This window comes from Equus quagga, chromosome 12 (genome assembly GCF_021613505.1).
Source record: "Equus quagga isolate Etosha38 chromosome 12, UCLA_HA_Equagga_1.0, whole genome shotgun sequence".
NCBI classification, from domain to species: domain Eukaryota; kingdom Metazoa; phylum Chordata; class Mammalia; order Perissodactyla; family Equidae; genus Equus; species Equus quagga.
In genome coordinates, this window is record NC_060278.1 from 67,543,194 (window position 1) to 67,570,141 (window position 26,948).

General features: G+C 45.0%; 1 protein-coding gene across 26 annotated transcripts in view; it reads right to left on the minus strand.

Moving 5' to 3' along the window:
- Positions 1 to 2,745: 2,745 nt before the first annotated feature.
- The window catches only part of RIN2 (Ras and Rab interactor 2), a 217,286-nt gene continuing 193,083 nt past the window's right edge, over positions 2,746 to 26,948 (minus strand). For all 26 annotated transcript variants that reach the window (XM_046679289.1, XM_046679278.1, XM_046679290.1 and 23 more), the window contains 4 exons: positions 13,676 to 13,981; positions 11,739 to 11,870; positions 7,624 to 7,787; positions 2,746 to 4,595 (listed from right to left, as the gene is read on the minus strand). In XM_046679289.1, the coding sequence (XP_046535245.1) occupies positions 4,272 to 4,595; positions 7,624 to 7,787; positions 11,739 to 11,870; positions 13,676 to 13,981 (926 nt within the window). In that variant the 3' untranslated portion in view covers positions 2,746 to 4,271. The remainder of the gene's footprint in view (positions 4,596 to 7,623; positions 7,788 to 11,738; positions 11,871 to 13,675; positions 13,982 to 26,948) is intronic.

Here is a 26,948-nt window from a genome sequence, read left to right on the forward strand (position 1 = left end):
TTATATTTGGGATATGATGGGTTAAATAAACTATATCACCAATATATTACTCAAATAAAGTAAATTATTAGTAATACAGTAATGTTTCACCCGTTTCTTTTTCCTTTTTTAAATGTGGCTACTAGAAATTGAAAATTACCTATGTGGCTGGCATCATATTTCTCTGGAACGGCACCATGCTAGAAGTACATATTCCATGGTTTTCTGCCAGTGGAGTAAGGTCGAGAACCTACACTTGGTGAGGTGTTAGCGGCCGTGGACAAAGTCTTACCTCTCCAGGTGTGTTTGTATCTTAAGACCTGTGTCTTGATCTAAGCTGGTATTTCTCAGCCCTGATTTCACAGAATCGCCTGGAAATTTCAGTAAAGACGGTCGCCCGGGTCGGTCTGCAGAGATTCTGACGGTCTGGGCAACCTGGGCTTCAGGGGTTTGAAACGCCCGCGGACGATCTGAGGAAGCGGCCGCAGCTGAGGACCCGGACCGCGCGGGGACAGCGGCCCCGACTCCCGCGAGGGCCGGGGGGGCGGAGCCTCCGGCGGGGCCGGGAGAGGCCGGCGGCGGAGCCGCCTCTGGGCGCGGAGCCTCGGGACGGCGCTCCGGAGAGACTCGGGGGACGGAGAAGCCCTCCGGGGTCAGGGGGAGAAAGAGAGGGAAGGAGGGGATGGAGCCAAACGAGGGAAAAGGGAAGCGCCAGCCGAAAACCGCCTCAGTTATGCAAGGCGATGTCCCCCGGGCCGCAGACCTGCAGGCTCTCCTGTCCCCTCCCCGGCTGCAGGGGCTGAGAAATGCGGACCTGGAGGAAAACCGCACCTCGGGCTGTGTCAGGCCTGTGGGCTGAGCCCCCTTTCCCTCCAGGCTGCGCGGTGAGAGGGCTGGCTGCGGTTCTAAGGTGTTTAGTCAAATACTCAGCTTCACTGTATGATGTTATTCCAAATGTCTACTATGTAGAGTGTCAGAATTTGGGCAAATTCCACTTTGGAAGGTTAGAATTTATTAGAATCGAGATAAGAAGCTGCTCCCCTTGCGCCAACTGTGTCCCCTCAGAGCTTCCCCGCGGGCTTCAGGCGGCGCTGGGGTCCAGGGCAGGCCTCGGGGACCGCTTTGTTAGGACTACTTGCCCAGACTTTTCCGAATAATTTTAACTTCCCCCGCCTTTCCTGGCAAAGTCAGTGTTCCTGTGGGAAAAGTTCGTGCCAACTGCCATCCATCCTTTGATGCTGGGAAAAATAGGTCTTTTTCAAATAAGAACCTGTTCCCTGAGACAAAACCCCATTTTACTCCTCTCTCCTTCCATCTCTTCCTTCATGTCTTAGCATCTGTTTATGATTCTGCAAGGTTATATGAATTCTTTTCATATTTCCAACTTGATCAGGGTTAACTAAATGTCCAACAAGAGTTTTGGTCTCAAATTCACCCTTATGACCATGGTCTGAAGAATAATGATTTTTAGAATTTTACTGTCAGATACTGCCAAATGATTAAAATACCTATGCCCCATGGACTGTGCCATTTCTTTCCGTCTTTTGGGGAGTGACCAGGCAGTGCTGTTAATAATCAGAGTGCTCTCTCATTTCACATCTCCTAAAGATGAAGGTAAGAGCTGCCCAGTGGAGGTGAGGTCACATTTATGAATGAAAGCATTCATGGTGGGGTTTCCTGCCTGTTGTGTTTTCTTATGGATCTAAAGCTGTAACTTTCACATGCTATCAAACCACTTTAACAGTTTCTATTTCTATCCTATGTGCCTGAGGGGGAAACATTTGGCAGTGCATACAACATCAAAAGAAAACTCCTTTCCTGTGGCCAACTTTTATAATGTATTTTTAGATTTAGAAATACATTCTCCTCTCCCTCCACCAAGCATATATATTTTTACCCTTCTCTTCCAAACTGCACCAAAATCTGTTTCCTGGCAATTTGAGAAGTGAGAAATGTCTGTGTGGGGAAAAATTGAAGATGCATGTGATGTTGTAATTTTAGCAGAGACACGTTGCCAAATGACAAAACCAGGGGCCGTCTTGTGATGTTTTCTTCTGCTCACACGGACTTTTCCTATTTTGATCTCACTCTCAACTCGTTGAAGGCTCAGGCTGCCTCCCACTCCGATGTCTGACCTGTTTTAAATCAGCAGTGTACCGATTTGTAAAGACAAAGAAAGCACAATGACCTTAATTTGGAGAGTGGGGAGGACAACTCTATGGATTGAATTGTCATTTTTAATTCATTGTAAATATAAAAAGCAGGCAGTCTGTTCAGCTGTCATTCTGATCTTTAAGTTGGGTTAGAAAGTTCGCTCAGTCAACAAGGTCTTTTCAAGCATTTACCATATGCCGGGCATGGTTCCAAGCACCGGGAATATGGCAGCAAATGAGACGGAGCCTCTGCCCTGTTGGTTTGGAAACAGCACTGAACTCTCAGCCAGGGCACTTGAGAGGTTGCATAAGACGGGGCGGGGCTGTATGCAAGGTCCTGGCTAGCTCTGTCTTCCGATTAACTGTGATTTTCTCTAGGTCCAGCTAAGCCAAGTACTGTTCTGTATAACACTGGAAATCCTTCCAGGTTAGAACACCATTCTTTCTTTCTGCTCCTTGATTTTTGCCCGATATCAGTACATGACCTGCTGAAAACTCTTCTGTTTTTTTTCTATGGATTACGTAACCACCCCACCGGCTTAGATTTCAGACTTATGTGACGTTGTGTGATGCATAATTATATTCTGCTTCTAGAGGAAAAAAAACAACTGAGGACTATTTCAAAAATTATTTTCACACATGATTATCGTACAGTATTACAATGTATTATGTGCAAAATTCCATTTAAAAAATCATTTACAAAAGGAAGTACAACACAGTATGTGCTGAGGGTTCTAGATGTACAGCAAAAGCTAAAAAAGGTACAAGGAACAAAGCCAACCAAATTAGATGTCTATGCATCTTTACACAGTACAATAACATGTTTTTATAACTACCTGTGTTACGTTGATACAAGACCCTCACACTTTGTGCAACCCCAAACAGGTTTCATAAAACATAAATTTAACTTCACCATACATTCTTATAATGCACACAGGCTTTTGGGTGCACTTGCAAACTCTTTTCCAAACAGCATCTTATTAACTCAGTGAAAGTCACATTACACATTACTTGGTTTCTGCCCAAAATAATTTGATGCTGTTAGTTTTGATTTATGTGGAAAAGGAAAAACAGTGTTATCCTTATTTTTTTTTTTCTGCATAGGGTTTTCAAAATTGCTTCCAAAAGCAAATAACATGTGATAGATTTTTTGCCAAATCTCACTGCATGTTTACAGTATTTTCAGCATAGGTGGTTCCTTCCATCTCCTTTTCCCACTTCCTGCAAGGAGCCCGAACCAGCAGACTACACTCCTTAGTCCTTTCTTAGAGTCTGTATTTCTCTCTCGACCTCTCTCTACATTCATTTCTCTCCTGATCCTCAGCATCACTTGGTTACAACACAAAACAACAAAATACCACTGAGGGTGAACAAGGGAACAGTACATCAGATTTCCAAAGGCATTCTGTGGCCAGTGTCAGTAATACATCGCTTTAAGAAATCCAGCAGTCTCTCCCCACAAAGTTGCCAAAACATCCAGTTACAGAAGAGAGACTTTTAAAATGCAATACTCTCAAATCCAGCAAGAGATTTTTTTTGAATATTAAATGTTAAAATCACATGCATAATTATAGAATATCTTAAAGTTACAAAAATATTTTAAAAACCAATCCTGACAGTTTACCTGCAACTGCTATAAAAATTTCTATGAAATATATAAAAACACAAAGGCTCTTTGTAAAAAAAAAAGGAAGATGAAGAAAAGAAAAAAACAGGAAGGAAAGGATGGAACCATCCACAGAACTGAGAAGCACCTGACAGGCTGCATCGGACAGTCTTGTCGAACACCTGCTGCTGAAGTCAAGAGAAGAGCTTGTTCCTTAAGTGTTTGTTCAGCACATATACATACATGCGAGCCAACCTAGAATCCGGTTGGGGGCAGGTAGCAGACGATCTCAAGACACCTGAACCATCAAATGCAATTCTCCATCTCTGAGAGAGAATCCTACTGCATCATGAACCTCAGCGACCTTGCTTGGGCAATGTGGCTAAAGATGTCCTTGGCCAAGTTGGCCTGTGGATGGCTTAGTCACTGAACCAGGAGGTCCCCAAGGCGGTGACTGCTTTTCAAGCCCAAGTATGTGGGAGCCAAAGGCAAGGTTCCTGACCCCGCTTTGGACGCACCACTGGGGTGCACCACTATGAGGTGGTGAGATCTTCTTCCCCATTCTGGAAAATGACGCCGTAGGGATCATTCTTGATGCGCTTGTAGACAAAGTGGAAGATGTGGGGTTGTGGCCGGCTATGCAGCTCAGCTTTGATTTTCTGAGGGTAAGTGTCCTCTGCCAGCTGTTGCCACGTTTCGTCAACAAAGAGGAAGAGGCTGTACTCCTCAGGGTCCCCCACTTTAAACTTCTCGGCACAGAGCTGACACACATCCTCGGTGGTGACGTAAGGTCTCACGAGGAGGGTCTTGCCCGTGCAGCCACTGTTGACCTCCTGGAATGCAACTCGGAGATAATTCTGCAGGTGGAAAGAGAGAAACCGGGGACAAAGTCAGAAGAAGAAACGAGACATCGCAATAAGGGAACGGGATGAGATGCAAGTGAGAGGTCTAACGTGTGAGCCACTCCAGGCTCCGGCTCCTCAGGATGTCCAACATCAGGACATGAGGCCTCGAAGTGCAAGGAAAGAAGCCGATCTGAATTTGGACAATGGGGAGAACACCTATATGGACTGAGTTGCTGTATTTTAATTCATCGCAAATAAGAAGCAGGAAGTCCGTTCAGCCCTGTTCTGATCTTTCAGTGTCCCTCATAAAGTCTGGCTAAGAAATCCCTGGTTGAGGGTGTGAACCAGACCCGATAGTGGGATTATTCCCAGCTTGAAAAATAAACCAAACAGCAGGAATGCCTGAACCAGGAGTCAGCAGGAAGAGCTGTTTAAAATATGCAGACACGAGAGCACATACTGTGCTCACTTCGGACTACTTTTTATGAAGCCTAAGCAAGGGCAATAATGTTAGGTTGGACCATAAGATACTGCCAATATATGACCATTTTTCACCTCCCCAAATGGGAATTTCATGTGGTTCAACCTCATACAAGGTTCCAAGTGTCTCTGGGTCCAGTGTGGAAAATGTCAGCAAGAAGAGAAGGTTGACTTGGCCAAAAGCCTGCGGAGATGGAGCTGATCAAGAGCGACGTGGTGTCTGAGGGAAGGAGAAAATGTCTGCAGCCTGGGCCTGTGAACAGACCAGGCCTGTGTCATCGGGAAACAGACAACACCGCGGCCTCACACGCACAAAGCCCGGACGAGGAGCGGAGACTCTACACCTAGCCAGGCTCCCCACGATTCCGTGACCCCGGACAACTTCTTCAGTTTCCACTTCCTCAGGAGTGGCATTACCAGATGAATGAGAGAATGACTAGTTAAATTTGATTTTCAGACAGAAAACAAATACATTTTCCTTTTTTAAATCTGGCACCCCTACTCAGGAGTGAAGGGAAGTGGTGCTCTCTGCCCAGGGTTCCACACGGCGACCAAGAGAGCTCACTGGGATGAGGGAGAGAAGACAGTGTGCTGTGCACACCTAAGATAATTCTGACACTCCTGTGTACTCGAACACCTCAGAGTACACGTGTGCTCCGTTTTACCAACCCCCTCCTCTCCCATCACCCCCCCCAATACTTGGTCCACACACTAGTATGCATTTACTCACTGACTCTGAAGAGAACTTTGTGAAAGAAGTCTACACTATCCCCATTGACCAGCGAAGAAACTGAGGCACAGAGAGGCTAAGTAACTTGCCCAGGGCCACACAGCTACTGACTGGCAGAGCTAGCATTCTAGCGTCTTCACCACTGTGGTGTGCTGCCTCTCCGAAGTGAGGAGACTTGTGTGTGTGCCTGTGACCCCTGATTTAGGAGTTCCAGGTGGAGCTTTGCTTCTGAGATTTGCTTTTACAATCCAGCTGACTGCTGACAATTCCCCACTTGGGTTCTAGTCTAAGAAGATGTGCAAGGCCAGTGGGGAGGGGTGTGCAGAAGGAGGGGACTCTGTGGCATCTGGGGGTCCGTAGGCTAGAAGCTCCAGAAGGAGAGAGGGGACAGGAGGAAGGGGCTGGTGGCAGGTGGGGTGATGGAAGAATGAGCTTCTTTCATTTCCTCCCTTCTTCTCATTAGAGGCTGGGTGACCTTAGGAAGCCCCTAGTCAGACAGCCAGTATATCAGATTCCAAGGGCCTGCCTATGTGAAACCACTTAACCCAACTACCCCAGCGGGGGAGAGCACACAGTGTGCATTCTTGCTGTTTAGATTTCCGTGCCTGGCAAGGAACTCCTAAGAATAGTGCTATCTGAGAGGACAACCTGCTGACCTTGCCTTTCCACAGTGGGCTGACTGAACCAAATGCACCTTTTGAGTATTTTCAGAGCACTGAGAAGGCAAAAAGGGCAAGGAAGGTGAATTTGGACATGGAGCCATATCGGCCTGCTTGGAAACTCATCACGTGGCACATAGAAACAAAACACAGTCAGATTTTATAACTCGATTTGAAACTTTCAGAATATTATTCGAAGACATTTGCAGACTTACTCAAAATTTCATAGAGTATGAGCAAATCAAGAGCTGCTATGTTGGGTAAAGACTTCTACAGCCTTCATCTGGCTCTTCTCTCCAAGAAACAAGCACTGTGGCAACCCCACATTCCCGGGCACCTGCTCATGGTCATGGAAAACTCTGGATGGGATCCAGGCAGACTTGGCTCAGATACTCACTTTTTTTTTTTGAGGAAGATCAGCCTTGAGCTAACATCTGCTGCCAGTCTTCCTCTTTTTGCTGAGGAAGACTGGCCCTGAGCTAACATCCGTGCCTGTCTTCCTCTACTTTATATGTGGGACGCCTACCGCAGCATGGCTTGCCATGTCCACACCCGGGATCTGAACTGGTGAACCCCAGGCCACTGAAGCGGAACGTTGGCACTTAACCGGAACGTTGGCACTTAACCGCTGCACCACTGGGCCAGCCCCCTCAGATGCTCACTTGTAAACTCTGTCCCTGATTGGCTGCTGACGAGATTCTGGGGTCTTCTCTTTGGGGGGGTGGGGAGCAAAAAAGGAAGGAGACAAGGGCAGACACCCCTGCATCTCTCCCTCTTCTCAGCACTGCTGCCCATAGCAGCCCAACACTGCTGTTTCCACTAGGCTGAAATAAAATCTCCGCTGCCTGTGCCAAGAGCTTCCTCCTTCTTGACTTCCTTCCTGTCTGCTCAGGTGCTCGGCATCCAGGCTGGGAGAAATCCTGCCTTAATTTGACTGTTTTCTTAAAGGCAGCAAAACTTAGGCCAAACCCACATATATTTTTTTAATGTAAGGAAAACAGGGAAGCGAAACAACAAGGCCAGAGGGTGGTTTAAAATATCCCTTTTCCGCCGGATGATCTGACAAAGAGAGGACCTCAGGCACCCTGGGCCGTGTGTCTGCGAGCCAGCTCTGCCTTCCTGGAGGACAAAGGAAGCAGCACGGGCCTGCAGAGCCATGGCAGCCGCATACCTGAAAGTCGTCCACTGAGGGGATGCTCCGGTTGGTGGTCCTCCGTTTGTGCCACTGCCTCAGGGTGTCTCTGGCCTCCGAGCTGAGCAGGCGCGCTGCTTGCTCTTCTTGGAAATTCTTTATCAGAGAAAGTGCTCCGTAGGCGCTTGTCAAGTAATACCCTCCTAGAAAGGGCAAAAAGAGTGAACTTCAGGACTCGACGCTCTGCTGATACAGTCAGTGGGCAACAGAGCTAGAAGCCGGGCTTTGTGTTTTCTCCATTTCTCCCACACGCATTTCCTTGTGGGACCACAGAAGCACGTATGCACAAGCACATCCTTCAGCATCATCCCCATGGATGTACTGGGTGACTCAGGCCTGTGCCAGGGCCCAGGGGGTCACCGACCAGTCAGGCTGACGATGCCCTGTTTTCACTGATGGAATTTCCATTATTATGGGTGAGACCCATCTCTAAATTATTTAAGTGCAATTGTCAAAATGCTTTGCCAGAAAAGCTCAGGGCATTTTGGCCTGACGAAGGCGGGGAGGTCTGTGAGGGGGGGCCAGGTTGATTGCTCCGAGGTGAGAATCATTTACTTTACAAACGAGAGTTCACATATCTCCTGGCAATACTTGCTTTGGGGCTTTTCTTTTAGGAATTAATATTTCCTAATTTTTAAGTAAACTATACACTTTGAAAGAACTGAACAAAATACAAGCGTGTTCACGATAATATGGGTTCTTCAAAACAGCTTCTCACTCCTGAGTCCCTTTCTTCCTCTTACTTGCGAACCAACGTAACACATTTAGGAAAAGCAAGTGATGCCCATTTGATGGTGCATTTGGTAATGATTTCTTATGTTTGGGGGAGTGTTAAAAGACTTACAACACGGTGATATGCATATAAATGTGTTCGTAAGTTTTGTCCTAAACTATAATTAGGTGCCTTTGGCGGAGCTTGTGAGCTCCATTTCAAGATCCACTAGGGGGCGCCCCAATTGTTTATTAAAAATTCTCTAATTGGGCACAGCACATTTTAAATTGAGATACATTCTTTGTCAAAACACCTACTGAATCTCTACTATAAGCCCAAGCCAGGTACAGAGCAGGGGGTGGGTTTGTAAGAAAGAGAATCTGAGTCCCCACTCTATGGGAAGTTTATGAATTTATCAAAGGAAAACGGACACTGGTGGTTTATTCATGCCGGGACTAGAAGTTAGTTGTGGTTAAATGAGTTTTGCGCAAAAGAATCACTTTCACGACTGAAGTATTTAGCTGCTAATGCAAAACCCTAAAGAACTCTCTCTGGTCAACAAGTGGCAGCATTCAAGCCAGCAGCTGGCGCAGCACCAGAGACACGAACAGAGCCCCCTGTGAATCACAACGGCTATGCGACTTAAGAGAGAAACACACCTTCGAGATTCTCAGGTCGCTGACGGAGCTTTGGGGGTAATTCTTCACTGCAGCCTCATCTAGCCCACTCTTCACGATACACTTTCTAGGCACACATCACATGGCCGGGTTTTTTTTTGGAGTCATTTGAATAGTTGAACGGCCCCACCTCCTGGGTCTAAGTTCCCCATGGCAGCCCCTACATGCTAGTACAGAATTCTGAGTAGCTGATTTTTACTACATATTTGCCCCATAAACAAATCAGCATGTGACTGAGTGTGAAAATCAGTAGTACAGAATTTAAATGCAACACAGCATTTCAGGAGAAATTAGAATGGATTTCAGTATTCAAGCAAGGCTGTGTGGAGGGGTCAATACTGGAGCTGGGATTGGAGGGGCGGTTAGAACCCAGTTTGGGAGGAAGGGTGTTTCCTTTGGACGTCAAATTTTAGACTCCATACCTCTGATATGAGTTCAGGCCACTAAGGAGAAAAATCAAAATGCTGGAAGCACAAAATTGACCACATTTTGAAACATATGGATGCAATTAGAGGAAGGTTTAAATTTCAGCAAAACTATAACCCTACCACAAGAGCTGTGCACTTCAAAGGGATTCTATGACGCCTTTTCCGTAAATGAAACTACCTGCTTAAACAGCAGAAAAGAGATGTGGGCTGCTGGCCCGCAAACCAAAGAGGGCTTTGGGTAGGCCGCGCCGACCGGGTCGGCAAGGCGTCTCTGCTCAGCAGCCTCTTCCTCCTGTCGGCACCGCTTCAGTTCGCTGATGCACAGGCCTGGCCTGCAACCACAGCCAACCCGAGTGGCCGCGCTGCTCTCCCGAGGAAGGAGGCCAAGAAGCGCGAGACACAGCTAAGTGGAGGCAGCTTCTAGTTTAGGCGCAAGCTCACCGGCTGCTCTGCGTAGTCACTAGCTGGGTCCCTGTCTTTCTGTCACATTTGATTCCTGGAGGTGAGGCCAGCCACATGCCCTCTGGCATCAACACAGTGCTCAGGGCAGGGCCTCGCTCTGGGGAAACACCGGGAGAGGCGGCAGGAAGTGGCTGTCTCGATCCTTGGGCCACAAGATGAAAGCACATGTTTGTCCTAAGTACACAATATCAGCAACAGAACGGTAATTTTCTGAGTGAAACTGGCATGCCCTTTTCCCAAAGCCCCAAGAGTCTGACATACTTATTACTAGAATTAAATGTGATTGAAGCTCAAAAAAAAAAAAAAAGAAACAACAAAAGAAAACAAAAACCCTGGATGCATGTAAAATTCTAATAATAATGAAGTAGAAGAAAGGGAAGCATGGTGTGGAGACTACCATATGCTTCTCTCAGTGCCTGGGCAAAACCACATGCTTCCTCGCGCCTGTGAAATCCCAGGGCAGAGCAGGCGATGAAAGCTCCAGGGAAGGTCTTGGTAGCTCATCATGGAGTGTCTGGTTCGAGGGTTGGGAATATTAATGAGGGGAGATAACTGAGAGAGAGGGTAGAGCATGAAAGAGGCTCATTCATATCGGCCGGGGGTGGAGGGACAGCACGGAAAGACATGCATCACGAATCCTGAGTCAGCACTAGCCGTGGAGGGGCAGGAAGGGCGTCCGGCGAGGGTTCCCGGGAGGACAGACCCTCTGCAAAGTAAGCCAAACACTGAGGACTTAGGGACTAAGGACACGTTCGGGGTGACGATGCATTTAAATTCCCTCCAGGGGAAATCCCAGGGTGATGCATTCCCTGGGGAACCCTATCAGCAGGGACCTTTTTTCTCAGGCCCAGACTCAACTCCCTGCAGAAAAGAAGGAAATTCTCGACAACCATTCCCCGCTCAGGGTCTGTCTGGGCTCTGACAGGCGCACAGGAAAATGGATCAACAGGATTCACAAGGACAGGCCCTGATTTGTTCTCCTTTAAAAAGACTAGCTCACATCAGAGTTCCAGTTATTTCTGCTTTTCAAGGCTGTGCACCACAGTGACAAACATCCAAATTATCTCCATGATAAAATACCAAACTGATGTGTAAGGAGAAGGAATTTCTGCTAAGACATGTTGGGGTCAGGCAGACACAAGAAGGAAACTGAACTGACAAGGTCAATTGAAAGCAAACCGCCCAGATTTCACTCCACTGTATTTTTATTTCAAAAACGAGCAGATACTATTTTTTAAATAGAAAAGAAAATCAATGCTGTTTTCATCTAGAAAACAAAAGACAGGCCTTCATCCGTTTCACAGATAAAACAGCAGGATATTCTTCTGGCAGTGGAAATATTCTCTAACAAAAGTTTACAGCTTCCTCTTGGAATCAAAGAAACCATTTCTTTTTTAAAATGGCATTTATTCTTTTGAATGATTTTTTTTTATTGCAAATAACCAATCTCAGTGAAGGATAATTAGGGCAGGGTTATATTCTTAGTATTTTTCTGACTTTTCCATATTTTCTACGACGAATATGTATTACTTTTGTAATCAGAAAAAAGTCAACACATTCGTTTAAATTAAAAAAGAATCTAAAACTTCATTTAATCGTAAAATGTCAAAAAAGGACCCATGGGATTTTATTTTGGGGCGATGAAACATCTCACTGTTAGATAGAGGTGGCAGACTGCAAAAAATTGCAAATGTATTAAATACTACTGAATTGTTCACTTTAAAGTGGTTAACTTTAGGTTATGTGAATTTCACCTTAATTAAAAAAAATGAAAACTAAACTGAAAAAAAGCACCCAGTTCCCCCCCTCCCTTACCTTCTCCATGTAACAGCGATGGGTCTAAGAGCTCCATCATGTACTCGATCTCCGTGTCCAGCTCCAGCATGTCACACTGGGCTATGACATAGGTCAGGACCGGTAAAAAGTCGTCCGCTCCGTACATCCTCCCTGGGATTAGGAGGAAAGGGGAAGAAGGGAAGATTGTTACTAACATTCCTTTCTTTCATATCCTACTTGCCACTTTTATTAGACCGAGGAGTCACCCTGGGGAAATGTGCTATTCATGAGCAGAGGTGGGCGTTTCAGGAATCCATGGAGGCAGTGACTCGCCCCCACCCCCGCTCATGTCAGAGGCCAGCCCTAACTCACAACTTCAGAATGAACGTCTGTGAGTCCATGAACACAGGAAAGATTTTCTCCCCATTTTCATGATTTACATCAAGCTATGCACTAGAACAGAGCACTTTTAAATAGTTTAACTTTCAGCAAGTAATATTATAAAAATTTACAAAGTATCTACTTATTACGTTAATCTTTTGTGTCTGGTTCCTATTGCTTTTTGTGCGAATTAATCATAACCACAATGACAGAACCAAACTCAAACCAAGAGTAAACTTTGCTCTGTGTTCAACGTGAGACAGAATTAATTTACTTAAATGTGCTAATTCAGTATATGTTGAACAGGTACCTACGCTTAATAAATGGCAAAAAAAATTTAGTCCTTATTGCTACTTTTCATTACAATGGTGATTCTCAACGGGGGTGATTTTGCCCCCAGGGGAACTTGGCATTGTCTGGAGACATTTTTCCTTGTCACGACTGGAGGGTGGGGTTGCGGGTAGCATCTGGGATGCAGACAAGCTTCCTACAGGAAGCGGCATGGCCCCCACAACAAAGAATTGTCTGGTTTAAATGTCACTAGTGCTGAGGTTAAGAAACTGTGCTTCAGAAGAACATAGTCCTGTGCAGATATTTTTGGGAGATCTTTCATAAATTATTTCACGAACTATAAAAATTCTATTTCCCGTAGGTGAAATATGCTTGCGGATTTCAGAGGTGATGTTCATATGCTATCATCACTAGCCCACGAGCTCACATGCATGTCTTTGCTTAACAATTTGCAGTGCACACACATTCCTATCTACTCAAGTGGTGGTTATTACAGCCTGTGTTTTTCTCTCTGTTGCTTCTCCGTGAAGCAGTTTCACTCAGAGGAAAAGTTGGTAATCATCCACGGAATTACACCAGGCTCACGGAAGACCTGGAACAGAGCAGGGCTCAGCCACTCCACGAATCAAGGCTGCTCCTGCATCTACAAGCAGCAGACCAGAGGAAATCCGAGGGCTTACTTCCAACATTGGAACTCTTGTGAATTCCAGTTACATTGCTTCAGCTTGTGGCAAAGAAAGGAGAGCCAGTGAAATGGCTGTAATGAAACTGCATTATTACTGAATGCTCTGAATTTCTGACACATGTGTAGATCATTCACACACACCTCACTGTCCAAAATGTAGTACTGATAATTGCTAATATTTCCATCGTGCCTGAGGCTGTGCCAGCATCTGATCCCCACCTTAGGAAGGACAGGGTCATAGCCAGCAACAGGTGCGCGGAAACTTTTAGAAGGTTGAGTAAGGTGGCCAAAGTCCCACACTTAACTTCAGGGCTAGGATTCGAACTTGGACTTCAGAGCCTGAATCCACTTCCCCCACCCTGAACTCAATCTTTAATCAACTGGCATTGTACAAAAATCTCACAGCTCTTATCCACTTGCTCTTTTTGGTGCTATTAATGTGTTGCATGTGACTAATTTGCCAGATACCAGAGTAACACTTATATTTTTGTGAGCCACTTGGTGAAATCAAGAGATTGAAAGGAAGAGAAATTGGGACTCAGAAAGACTGACATGTGCCTGGCCTGGTCACGGGCCCTGGTGGGAAGTGGTGAAGAGCCTGGACTTCGGGCAGCCTCACCTGAGTTGTTCTCCATGACAGTGTAAATAAGCTTGCAGACCCTCAGCAGCAGCATGACTTTCTTTTCCGGGGAATACATCTTCTGCATTGTCATGAATTTGACTTTGATTTTCTCCACATCCACAATATCAGGGGTCGGGGCGAAGACCCCCAGCTCCTGTGGATTCCTCTGCCGGACCAGCTGCAGGTTCTCCTTGAGCTGTTTCCACGAGCCGTCGGCCATGTGGAAGTCCTTCAGCATGGCCTCCACGTGCCCCTTCAGGGGCTTCAGGATGCACTTGTGCATGGCTTTCTCCAACACCACATCTGCCAAAGAAAGGGCAGCTACTGTGACCATAGTCTGAAGAAAGAGGAAACGCAATGTCTGCTTTCTCGGAATGGACATTTGCAACTCTGGGCATTGGTTGCAGGGCAGACAAGATACAGCTTCACATCCAGCCACCCAACACTACCACTGGCACTCCAAGATTTTTTTCTGTAATGTCAGGAAGAGTGAATCTTTCCTAATAAAGTTTTACAGTTTCTGTTGCATACAATCAATACAATTAAATGTATTTGTGTTAGCTACTTTTACGTCCCCTCCCCCATAAGCCCAGGCAAATATTTTAGAAGACATTCTTTTGACTTAGTCCTTCTACCAATCATCCAGTTGACAGGTAAGTAAATACATTATTTTAAAGGAAGGATTTTCTAATAGGGTTCGAGATCCCTTAAAATATTTTCTGAGGAAATAAATTCAGCTAAACACACATGTTATCTTAGATTAGATTCTGGACCAAAAAACTTCTTTATTTCATTTGCTGTAAAGGACATTTGTGAGACATTAGATGAGATCTGAATAGAACCTGCAGAACAGGTTTTAGTGTTAGTTTAGGGAATCAGTATTTACTTGGGTTTTGTTACAGAATGTCCTTGTTTTTAGGAAATACACACTGAGTATTTAGGAGTAAACAGACACAATGTCTGCAACTCACTCTCAAATGGTTCAGAAAAAAGGAGTGTGTGAGTGTGTGTGTGTGTGTTGTGTGTAAACAAAGAGAAAGGCCAAGTATGAAACAAATGTGGCAAAGTGCTAACTTTTGGGAAATCAGGGTGAAGGGCAGACACGATTTCTTGGTACTATTTTTTACCACTTTTCTGTGGGTCTGAAATGATTTCGAAATAAAAATTAAAAACTTTTGAAATGTCTTTGTGCTCAGAGTTAGGAAACACCTTCAGGTGTGGGAGGCATTATTTTTCCCTCTTTCTTTGAATGGTTGCCCAACGGAGTAGCTTTCTTGGCTGACAGTAAAATGACCAGGACCACAGATCTGGAGATCCAGGCTTAAGATGATTTACACAATAATAAGCTCTCTGCTTTTTCAACATCAGCTTTTCAATCCCAAATGTTTGCACATTCTCATCAAAACTACCTGGGTAGCAACCACACATAATATGACCCTTTAATGTGATTCCATTCTGAAGCCCATGGATCCACTTACTTCTAAGATTGGAAATAACTGAGTTCTCTCTCCTGCCTTTGGAATTTCTGACATTGGATCAGATCACACTGAATCCAAATTATCACCTATTATTACAAAGTCAGGGACAAAGAGAAATCTAAGCCAGATGCACAAACATAAAAAACAATTTTCTCATAACCCAAAGCTAAAACCGATGCCAAAAGTTAGTGCTGACCCCACAATGATTAGCTTCTCCAGCCTAAGTTTTTCTCAGTTCTTCCACTTTCATATCCTATCCCAGAGATCTCTTTGTTTAAATATACAGCTTTACACAACTATAGAAATCAAGGTTGAAGCAAAAGAGGTTATAACGTAAGAAGAAAAACAGTACAACATTCTCACTTAACATCTGGCATAAAAGCAAATTACTTGCTTTGCATTGGTTATGGTGCGTTAATAAACTCAGGTGACTTTCTAGCATGTTTGACTTTATCCTAAATAGTCACCACGATGAAAAGTCAACAGCAGCAATTAACGTGGAGCACTCAGTTGATTTAGGCTCTAAGTATTTTATTTCATTATCTCATCTAATTCTTACACTAACTCTATTACTTTTGCATAATACTAATATTATGCCCACTTTACACATGAGGAAACTGAGGCTTGGAGATGTCTAAGGGCTTGCTTGAGGCTGCACAACTATTTTAAACAATCAATCATACTGCTTTTCAAAGTAAATAATCTCTTAATTCTAACATTCAAGGTGCTTTAGAAACATTCACCAATTTATTCCTCTCCAAAGGTTCTGAAACCTACACATGGTTCTAATATATAATCGTGTTATACACTGCTGTTAACCGTGTTAATCACTCCTGTTAGAATGAGGTCACCAAGGGGGTGAAAGGCATGCCAATCATTAATATTAGGGACGTACATGAATGCTGATAACAGCATTATTCATAAGAACCAAAAACTGGAAACAACCCAAAGGTCCATCCCAATGGAATGATACAAGGACATATTCGTACAGTGGAATTCAGAGAATGGAATTCAGACAATGGAAGATTCATTCCATGAAAAAGAGCACACTTCTGCTCCAAGTGCAACTGGATGAATCTCATAGATAAAATGCTCTGTGGGAAAAGCCAGACATAAATAGTATCTCCTTTAGCATTTCATTTATATAAAGTTCAAAAGCAAACAGAATGAGTCTATGATGACGAAAGTCAGGATGGCAGTTATCCTCAGGAATAAACGGGGCTGTGGGGTGACACTTCCGGGGAGACGTTCTATATCTGGATCTGGGTAGTAGCTATATGTGTGTGCACATATGTGAAAATTTATCGAACTGAGCACTTAAGATTTGTGCACTTTATGGATATAAGTTAAACCTCAACAACCATGTACAAATTGAACAAATAAAACTGGAGACCAGCCTGGGATTTTCACCTTGAACCATAAACGGAGCTGTGGAATTCTGTGAGAAGGGCTGAAACCTAGGACTCATTGCCAAGTGCCCATTCTCTTACAACTCAGAATAAAAAAAAATTACTAGTGCTGGATATTTTTTTTAGTACATTTTTAAAGGTCATAATTTAAAAATAAAAAAGACTGGTCTCTTTGCATGCTTTTTCAGTACTTTACTCCTAACCCCACCCCCCACCCCAAATCCTTAATAAACATAAGGAATAGAAAAAAAAAGTCCCAATGACAGAGACCTGGTACCCAGCTGGTTCTCTCCAATAGGAAAAACAGTTCTGCTCATGAAGTGAGAGGGAAAAATGATTTGAGGAAACAAAATGAACAGAAAACCTTTCAGAATGTGGACTAGCTCAGAAAAAAAAAAAAGAACAGATTGGTCATATTTCTTATAAATTACTTCTGTATGTTGTTTTCCACTATCTCTGGTTGCTTTAAATCCAAGAAAACAAAATCTTTTAAACTATAAGAGCAATGACACTATTCTAGGCACTTTACACGTAAACTGACTCTTCAAATCCTCAAAAAAACCCAAGGTGGGGAGGACTATTATTTCTTCAATTTATAGATGAGAAAAGTGAAATCCAAAGAGAGCAATGCCATACAGCTAGCAAGAGGGGGAGCCAGGATTTGAATCCAGGAAATCTGACTATGTCAATTGTATTTATCCACAAACAAAGATACAAACAACAAGAAAATCCTAGAGAATTGTTTGAGCTACAACATTTTGAATTTTGGAAACCAAATGTTAGCTGAATGACCAAAACTGGAAAAAAAATTTCTCAAAATATTTATACAGATCTTATCAATTGTCCCCAAAGTTCATCCATTAGGGGGAAATGGTAGAGATCATAGCAGTTGCTTGGATGCTCCCTGCCTTAACGTGACCTGATGTGGTAATTTACAAGAAGCATCAAATGTACTGGCCTCCAGTGCTGTGAAGTGATCACTCCCCTATTAGGAACCTATTAGGAAGACAAGACAGAAGCCTCATTCCCTTGCACCACTCTGACTGACAGGACAGATTCCAGAGAAGGTCAGAGATCAGATAGGGAACCATCACAAGACTGGATCATGCACCGACTTGGTCTGAGCACTTTCTGCTTACCCACTGCTGCCTAGAGGGAAGTGAGAGCCTGAGAGGCGAAGGTGAAGTCCAGAGAAGGTGTGTCTTAGAAAGAACACTAGGACCATGAGGGCTGGCAGCCAGCCTGGCTCTACCTTTCTAAGCAATTTTGGCCATGTGACTTCACCTCTCTCACTGCCATTGCCTCGAACTTTGGAACTGCCATTGGAATTCACTGCCCATGGAAGGCAAGACAGAACTAGCAGTCTGAACCTGACTGACTGCTAAAACAAAACGAAGTAATAGTCAATATTCTCCAGGGGATTTTAACTACCCAGAGTCTAAACAACAGAATATTCAAAACATACAGGTTGTACCCTAAAGTTACATGACAAAGATAAAAGATGAGGTTAGTTCACATGGCCTCTTGGTTTCTTCGAGTTCTAGTATTCTGATTACTAAAAAAAAAAAAAGCCAAGTAGTAGAAATAGAAGCTAATGGTTGATGACAAGAAGCGGGCCTTTTTTGTAGGGAACTCAAAATGTGAAATTCAAACGTTTATAATCACTGATGTTTATTGGGCATCTATTTGTACAGTTCCTATTCTAAGGGGGCTATCTGTGTGACCTCACTGTATGTTAACCCTCACTTCAGCCTTGTGAAGCAGGAACAGTTCCTATTCTAAGGGGGCTATCTGTGTGACCTCACTATATGTTAACCCTCACTTCAGCCTTGTGAAGCAGGAACTAGTGCCATCCTCATTTTGCAGATGGGCATGAGGTTTAGAATTAGAAGTCAAATGATTTTCCCAGGATGGTGGAAAGGAGACGTAAGCTTGGTTGTTCCCACTGCAAACAAGTCAGGAGAGGCATGCTGCGCCTCCCTCTGCACAAGAAAGGCAAAACGAGCTGCTATGTTCTTTACGTGCTAACATATTTTCCTTTGGCTGCGTAACTGGATTAAGGATTAGAACTGACGAGTGGGTGCTCAGTGTGTTCATTACACATTACGTACTTTACGCATATTTAAACAACCCTTTGACTGAAACGAATACATAATCCCTATTTGTCTTAGTTTGGGTTCTCCCAGAAGCTGACCCTGAGACAAGGATTTGGGTGCGGGTAGTTCATTTGGGAGGTGAGCCCAGGAAGCACCGGTGGCGGACGGGAGACAGGAGACGGGAGACAAGGCTGCCAGCGCTGCAGGCTTTACTGAGCCAGTTATCACTGAAGGCAGCTGGAGCCCAAGCATGCTGGGAGTCTGCCTCAGAGCCGTCCCACCAGAGCGGAGGCAGTGGGGGTATCTATACACCTGCTCCCTTCAGTTCCTGCTTGAGGGCTGCTTCCAGAGGGTGGGGAGGGCATTAATTCCCCAGCCTTTCTATGTGCCCTGGACAAGGGCTCTGGTGGCATAAGAAAGTGTTGGACAAAACGTGGCAAGTGCTGGCAGTCGGAAGTCAAACAGGTAAGTGAGTGTCAGTGGGGCAGGCACAACAGCATCCAGTGCACACATTACATGTGAGGAAACTGAGGCACAGAGATGTGAAGACACATGACCAAGCACACAGAGCTCAGCAGCAGCAGAGCTGGGACTTCAAACCCCATGGTCCAGCCTAAGTGCTTGCTCTGAACCACCAGGCTTCTTCATTTCAGCGAGAAATTTATCCACCCCATCTCAGCAGAGCTGAGACGTGACACCCAAGCAGTCACAACAGCACTTTGCTAATCCTCTGTACAAACTACTCATAAAAAGCAGATTGCCTTGTGTCCCAGTGGCCCTCAGTTCAGATGTGAAGTCCAACTCAGCAGTTTTCTACTTTTCGACCTTGAGGGAAGAAGATGACCTTTCCAGACCTCAGCTTCCTCATCTGTAAAATGGGACCACTCACAGCTCCCTGATGGGATTGTCAGGAAGACTGGGAGAGATCTCACACAACGAGCAGCCTGTATGCACCCGACACCAAGTAAGCAGGCTAACATCATTGGTTCCCTCTGAATGTCGAGTGTATGCCTTTGAAAAAGGACACCAGGTTTAACGATTCGGGGCTGTTCAGTTTTTGTTTTTGCTGTGTACAATAACTGTGGTTTACTTGGTTTGAAATGGGAACTGAAAAGTGCTTTGATAAATTAATTGAGAAGCTGCCTGGTTTCCTGTATATCTTTCTCTCTCATGTCTTCTTACTCTTCCTCACTCCCTCGCATCCATAGGTAGAAAGACAGAAGGTCTGGCTCTCTGGGTTTTCCTGCCCCCAAACTCCCTGGGTTTTGTCACAGCCTCATTCTGTCTCCATCTAAGAGCAGAAAACCACAGATGACCTGAACGTCTTGGGAAGCTCTGTATCTTTCAGAGCAATGGGAATCAAGAGGGAGAGAGCTCCCAGCCCCATTTCAGATGAGAAAGTGTGTGGGACGAATAGCGGATTTGGTTCGTCACGAACAGTTTTCGGTCCACTAACTGGGGAGGGCTCAGGTCACACTGTTGTCCCTGCTCAGTGTCTGACCACTCCGGGTCCCTGGCATCCTGGTTTGTCACACTGGTCCACAGGTGTTTATGGCTGGCGTCTGATTTGACTGGTTGGTACCTGGGCTAGAGAGATGTTAAAGAGTCTGACTCTTCCCCTGCCCGGGGTAACTGTTGTAAAATGCTTTGCACCACCTTTCCGACTTAGCTCCTGGCGATGAGCCCTGCCTTGCCCACCACTCCTCCTTCCCGCCATATCCCCATGAACAAGCAGCCCATGTTCTTGCTGAAGGCGACAGTACTGTGGTTCTCTGCGCCTCTGCACTTTGCCACACGCTGTTCCCTGTGTCTGGTGAGCTCCTTGCCTTTCCCGAGGTGGGTTCCCATGAAGACTTGCCTGCCTGCCTCCTCCACACGGCTCCTCCCCACTCCCTGTGTCCTCAGACTTCTTTGCTGCCTCTGCCAAGGCAGAGAGCAAACTAGACCTCTCCCCTCAAGGAGAAGCCCTCTGAACACCACACCTGGGGGTCGTCACGTGAGCCATCGGCAGTCCCCAGTCTGAGGCCCACATGCAGCAAGTGCTCCAAAGTGACTGTTGAATTGAATTAAAAATCCTTCCTTTGGGTGGCTACGCGAAAATTATGTTTCTTCTCCTTACTCCTGCAGAATACAGGAAGTGTAACTCTCGTGATGAAGCCATCAACCAGGTATGGGGCAGTCACCCCGTCCCTGCAGAGCCCCCTGTCATCCTGATGTCCTGTAACCTGGGTTTGCTTTAAGTTTAGTCAGCAATGCATACTTCAGCCCATTAATAATAAATAAGGACGCAGCAGAGATGGAGCCAAAATAAAGATGACAAGCATTGGGATTCACTTAGATTTTTGTTCATTTTGGTGGGCTTCAAAGAAGGACATTATGCAAAAGTATAGGCTATTTTCACGTAATGTTTTATGTACGGAAGCCATCAGACCGATTTCAGTGACTTCTAGTAAAAGGCCAATAAAAACAAATGCAGAGAAGAGACCAATCTTCCTTACAGAAGAATTCCAAATAATTTATGTGGCTCCCCTGGGCTTAGGGAGGTAGAACTTAATTCTATCCCCATGCACTGAGTGTGGGCAGGGCTTAGTGGCTTGCTTCCAAAGAACAGGGGACAGAAAGTGGAGGACATTTAGCTCTACAGAGCAGAAACCAGGCAGACTCGACCTTGGGCAGGTGACCCAGGTAAGAGCAGCCAGGATAAGTCATGTGGATGGCAGGCACCCTCTGGTATGGCGTGATTCACCAGCGTGGTCGTCCTCTCTCCTCGTAAAATGGACCAGAAAGGCAGGGGTAGCTGCCACAGGAGGTGCAGGAAAAACCGGCCACATGAGTTGGTTTCAGTCCTTCTTGCATTCTGGCTTGACCTCACTAAGCTTTTGTTTCCTCATCTATAAAAATGAGGATAATAAATAGGACCTCCTAAGGTATTAAGGGGATTTAAAGGGATTCCACGCATAAAAGTGCTCCGTCAAGAACTACACACGGATGAGGGATTAGGGGGGCTTTCACTTGGTTCCATTAAAAACACACTATACGTTTAATACACAGCCTGACTCGACAGAGGAGGAGGGCTGTGACTTCTGGCTTCTAAAAGAAGGCCCTGGGCCTGAGTGAATAGGGAGAACCTCCAGAGTAGACACTGGTCTGAAGTGGCAGGGCAAGGGCTGTGGCTGCCCGACTCGGTGCCTGCCGAGAGACCGGGCGAAGGCAGCAGGGCTGCGGGTGGGACCCTGGAGGTGAGGGCTCCTCTACATGGTGCTCGCCTCACCAAGACAGCCAACCAGAGCCATTCTTTTGGCAGGAGGAGAGTAGGGGGAAACACGGCCAAGTCTTAAAGATTCTGAGGCTTCCATTTCAATCAATGTCACGTATGAAGTGTTCTTCGCCTCACACTCAATCCCTCTATGAACGCCTCTGTTACCCGCTGATGTTTGCTGCCCGGGAGGGGCTCATCTCTCTCTTGAGATGGAAGATTCTAGGGGTACAATCAGAGAACACCTCGGCACAGACATCTTCGTGTGCCTTATTTGTGACGCCATCCCCTATCCCCACCTTGTTGGTAAGGGCTCTCTGAATAAGTGAGCTAACAGTGCCCTTGAACAGAGAGAGCACCACAGAGTCACGGAGTCCTGGGCAGAGAGTCTCAGCTCCAGGGTTCCGAACCTTCTTTTAGTTGATAGAACATAATTAACCCAACTGCGATGCTTTAAAGTAAAAATTATAAAACAAATAATGCCCTATGAGAAAAAGGGGTGCTTCTTGCTGCAGTCTTCTATTTAAACTAATTTTCAAAAATAATATAGGCATTATTTTTATATGCTGCAAAAGGTCGATTTTTCTCCTTCCTCTCTACCCCTTGTAAACTGTAGAAGGACATTCGCTCCTTGCAGGTGATATGGTCACACGGGCCAGATCAGAAGTCAGATTCCAGGTTTTAATCTCAACTTGGCACCAATATGCCTCTCTGGCCACATCTCTCAGAGTGACTCTTTATCTTAAAAAGAGCAGTTAATAACCCAAGGGCTGAAACCAAACTGTGAATTAAAAATTAAAAAGTCACACTAGATATGGAAGCTTTAGCCAGACTTGAAGACTCACTTTTAAAAAAATGATCAGAAGCAAAGTTGCTGTAATAGTTAAGAGAGAATCAGTTCAACCCCTCTTTCTTATTCTTGCTATACTCTCTGGTGTCTAATCACAATTCAGTGTCATTTCTCTACTAAAAAAACAAAAAAACACATGTACACGTACGTAAATGAATGTTCTCTTTGAAATAGGTGGGGATTGAGTTTAAGGATACTTTTTCTTCACATAATTAAAATGCCTTCAGGGAAAATACACATTTTAGTATACAGACGTTAAAGAAGCAATGCAATATTTTCTTGCTTTTCTCTACTGACTTTTAGGAATACGAACAGTTGGCTTTTTTGTATCGTTGTTGATAGTCGGCGGTGGGGAGTTTGAATGAAATAGAAAATTTGGGATGGCTAACATTTTTGGAGTTGGAAAAATTTTGTTTTTCTTGAAACAAGACTTGAAAACAGAGGGATTTCCCAAGATTAACATCAAATCAGAAATAAAAATTCTTTTGCTTGAATAAAGTCAAAACACTAACGACCAAAATGCGACAAGTTCCGTAAAGTGGAGATTTCACTGCTAGAAATTTTGGACTAATTTCTCCCATTGGTTGAAAAAGACTGAAGCAAGAATGGTATGATGTGAAAACTCACCAATGAGGAACACATGTCAGAATAATGAGTGATATCACACCCGGTCCATACTTTACAGGGCAGGACACACCGGGAATGAGTATACCTCACTCTGTCAATGAAGTTACTGATCCCAGGGCTTCGAGTAGGACCCGAAACCGTGTATACTTTTTATTGAAGCAACTGTTTGTCTTTCCATGCACCATTTTGCTGGGGGGGGGGGGGGGGGGGGGGGGGGGTGAATGACTATCCAGAAGGGAAACATCATATGTGGCCCTGGGATGGACAGAGAGCTGGCTCATATGGGAACTCACCATGTCTTATCCTCATTGGCTTCATTCTCCAAGCAGGAGGGCAAAGCTGATGTCAAAGAACTAATATTTATTCAAGAACCTCTAAATGGCAGGGCTTTTGGATGGAAGTGCTTTACAGAGCAGTCTAAACAGAATGCAAATTCTCCATGACAGGACACAACCATTTAGAGTGGCAGTTTTCCATTTTTGAGACTGACTGTTTACCATTTTATAATCACCTAGAAAGTGCTGACCTAAAGGGTTGTGACAGGAGCACATGGATATGGTGGCAGTGGGTGAGAGGTATTCCGTGTTTTCATTGGCTTTTCTCTGTGCAACTGAAGAATCACTCTCTGGAGAAGACAGATAGCACTATCTCCATATACTAAACGCATATATCCTATGCTTTCATTCATACACTTGTTTTTCACATACGAATGATAGCTATAATTCTACAGGGGTTAAACCAATGGATTGCCTCCTCCAACTTCCTTAGTTTCGGGATGGACATTCCGTAACTCTGGCTTTAAATTTAAATCCCTCCTCATATCTCCTTCTGAAGTTGTGGGAAAGGAGGACAGACTAGATTTTTTTAAAGCAGAGAACCCCAACTGGCATGCCTGAAAAGCCTTACGAGCACTAGTAGACACCTGTTCAGAACAAATTTGAGGCTTGGGATTCCGGGGGTGGCATTCAGAGTGAATTAGATTCTAAGTGAATGACATCCTCCCAGGAAGTCAGACGTGGTGAGAATGACACACAATGGAGAGAGAGAAGATCGGGTTGAATGCAAGCTCCCCCTGCTCACTGGCAGCATGACCCTCTGCAAGTCACTCTACACACCTTGGCCTCTGTTCTTCAATCTGCAAAACTTGAAGAACATCTACACAAATAAACCAACCTTGACTTGATTATGAGGCTCAAGGAAGTCACCGTATTAACAAGTCCTTAGTAAACTAGAGAGCCCTTCATTTAGGAATACGTAAAACACAGGCAACTAGACTGAGTCCATTTCTTGTCAGAGTCCTAATCCAGTAAGGAGCACATTTAAGGGGATTGGTTTTCTAATAATCAGAGTCACCTCTTTCCCTCCAGTTGGGCTCGTGATGAGTTTCTCAGGTTAACCTCTGCCCCAGCTCACCTTCCTCTTAATTTCAAAAGCCCAGTCAGGCATTCACTGTGCTTTGCAAAACAGAACGACGGCTTCCCTAGGGAAGCAACAGATATGATGAAGTGCCTGCTTTCACGCAAAAGTTTAAAAAACCCAAATAAACAAACCAATAAAAAAGCATAGCAAAGCTTGGGAAGGCCACGCCCTCCACAAAGAGCTTTAGTCTGAGCTGCCCCAACAAAGGGTTGGCCTACTATTCCAATTCCCCTTAATTTCTTTCTTTTTATTTAAAAAAAAGTTTTAAGATTTTAAAATTGAGATATAACGTTGTATTAGTTTTAGATGTACAACATAATAAAAACCAATTCTTTTTCAATTTCCCTTAATTTCTGATGAGAAAACATGAATGCAAGCAGCAGCAGAAAGCTGAGGTTAGAAAAACATGAGCTGTGAATCTGACAGAAGTAAGTTCAAATGCTGCACCTGCCAGCTACTAGTTGGTGTGGCCTTGAGACAAAGGGCTCTACCTGGCAAAGCCCTGCCTTTCTCCACTCCACAAGGGAGGCTGATGCCTGCGACCCGGGGGTGAGCCAGGACCCACGGAAATCACCTGGACAGGCTACCCGGCTCATATGAGAGGCTCTATAGGTGACAGCTTCCCTTCTTGTTGTGACCTTAGATTTTAAATGAAAAGCTGAGTCTTTCTGGAATAGCAAAGTACATATTTAGTTTTGGTTAGAAAATGAGCCCTTGCACTCTAAGAGCAAGTACCATATCTGAACTTGACTCCAAAAGAAGCTGGCAGAGGAGCTTCCCGGGACCAGTACTGGCAGGGAAGGCCCTTGTTCCCTCGGAAGCCCTGTCTCTGTGGGTTGGTTGGTGCTACCCGCCACATAGCTCAGGGCTGACATCAGCAACTGCCTCCCTCTTCCCCTGGGCCCCCCCCCAAGAGGAAGCTTCTTGTGCAGGTTGGGGGTCCCTGTTAATCTTACATCTGAGCTGGTCTCCCCAAGAGGTGGGCTCTGGTAGGATGGGGGAAAGAGCTGGCCTGTGTGGCTGCTCTGCCTTGTCCTGGAGGTCTCCTTCAGCCCTAAGGCACATCACAAGGACACATTCCTTCCCGCCCCTCGCCCCTCGCTTCAGTAACAGGCCAGCTCTAACCACGCCCATCCAACCGGGCTCAAACCACAAGAAAACAAACAAGGCTTTGATTCTTTTGTGAGAAAATCAAAGAGCTGCTGAAACTCACTTAAAGGAGAAAGAGAGAGAGGGAGGGAAGGAGAAAGAGAGGAAAAGAGAAAGAGCCCACTCTCTACCACACACTGTTTACTACTTTCGACAAACAGACCCAATCAGAAAGAAGAGATTCGGCTTTAGCTTTATGAACAGCCTAGAAACGTGTGGTAGCTCTTTTGGCTGCTGCTGCCCAGTGAATGAGGTCTCTGAAATCAGCCCTTTAGACTCAACCTTCTGAAATTCAAGAAATAAATAAATCCCGTCAACACTTTCACCCTGGAAAAAAAGACAGCTTGCCAAATTCAATGTTTCCTTGGCTAAAGTAACGATTAACACTCCAGCCCTTCAGTGAGGTTACAAAGAAAGTATTTCCCCTGGACTTCAGAGAAAACACCTTTCATGTGACTTCCAAACACTGTCACTTACTTTAAAGGTACACAAAATAAACTTGTCCTTTCCGGTTTTTTGCTTACTCGAAAACACTGCTGCTTACTGAATTCTATGGGATTAGACGCCAGCAAGGCAGCTACCCTTTCAGGAGAAGATGGACAGGGTGGGGGTCCCGGGGCTTCAGGACGCTGGTTGTGTTCTGCTTACTGAGCTGGTTCTTGTCACACAGCTGTGTTCAGTGTGGAAACTCGTCCAGCTGGACACCCAGATCTCTGCATCTTCTGAACATACACTATATCTCAATAAAAGTGTCCTTCCCCCACGAAACACCCATGCCTCTCAGACGGCAGCAAAAATATCTTTCTAGGCATGCACAGTCTGCAGAGACGCACTTTTGTGTCACCCAGACACAGCACAAAATCAGGTGGGCAACTGGACCCTAGAAGGCAATCTCCACACCTGAGTAGAATCATTCTGCAGATCCCATCAGTCATTCCAAACAGCATTTCTGAGCCCAGCACGCAGCAGCCAGGCAGGGAGAAGGT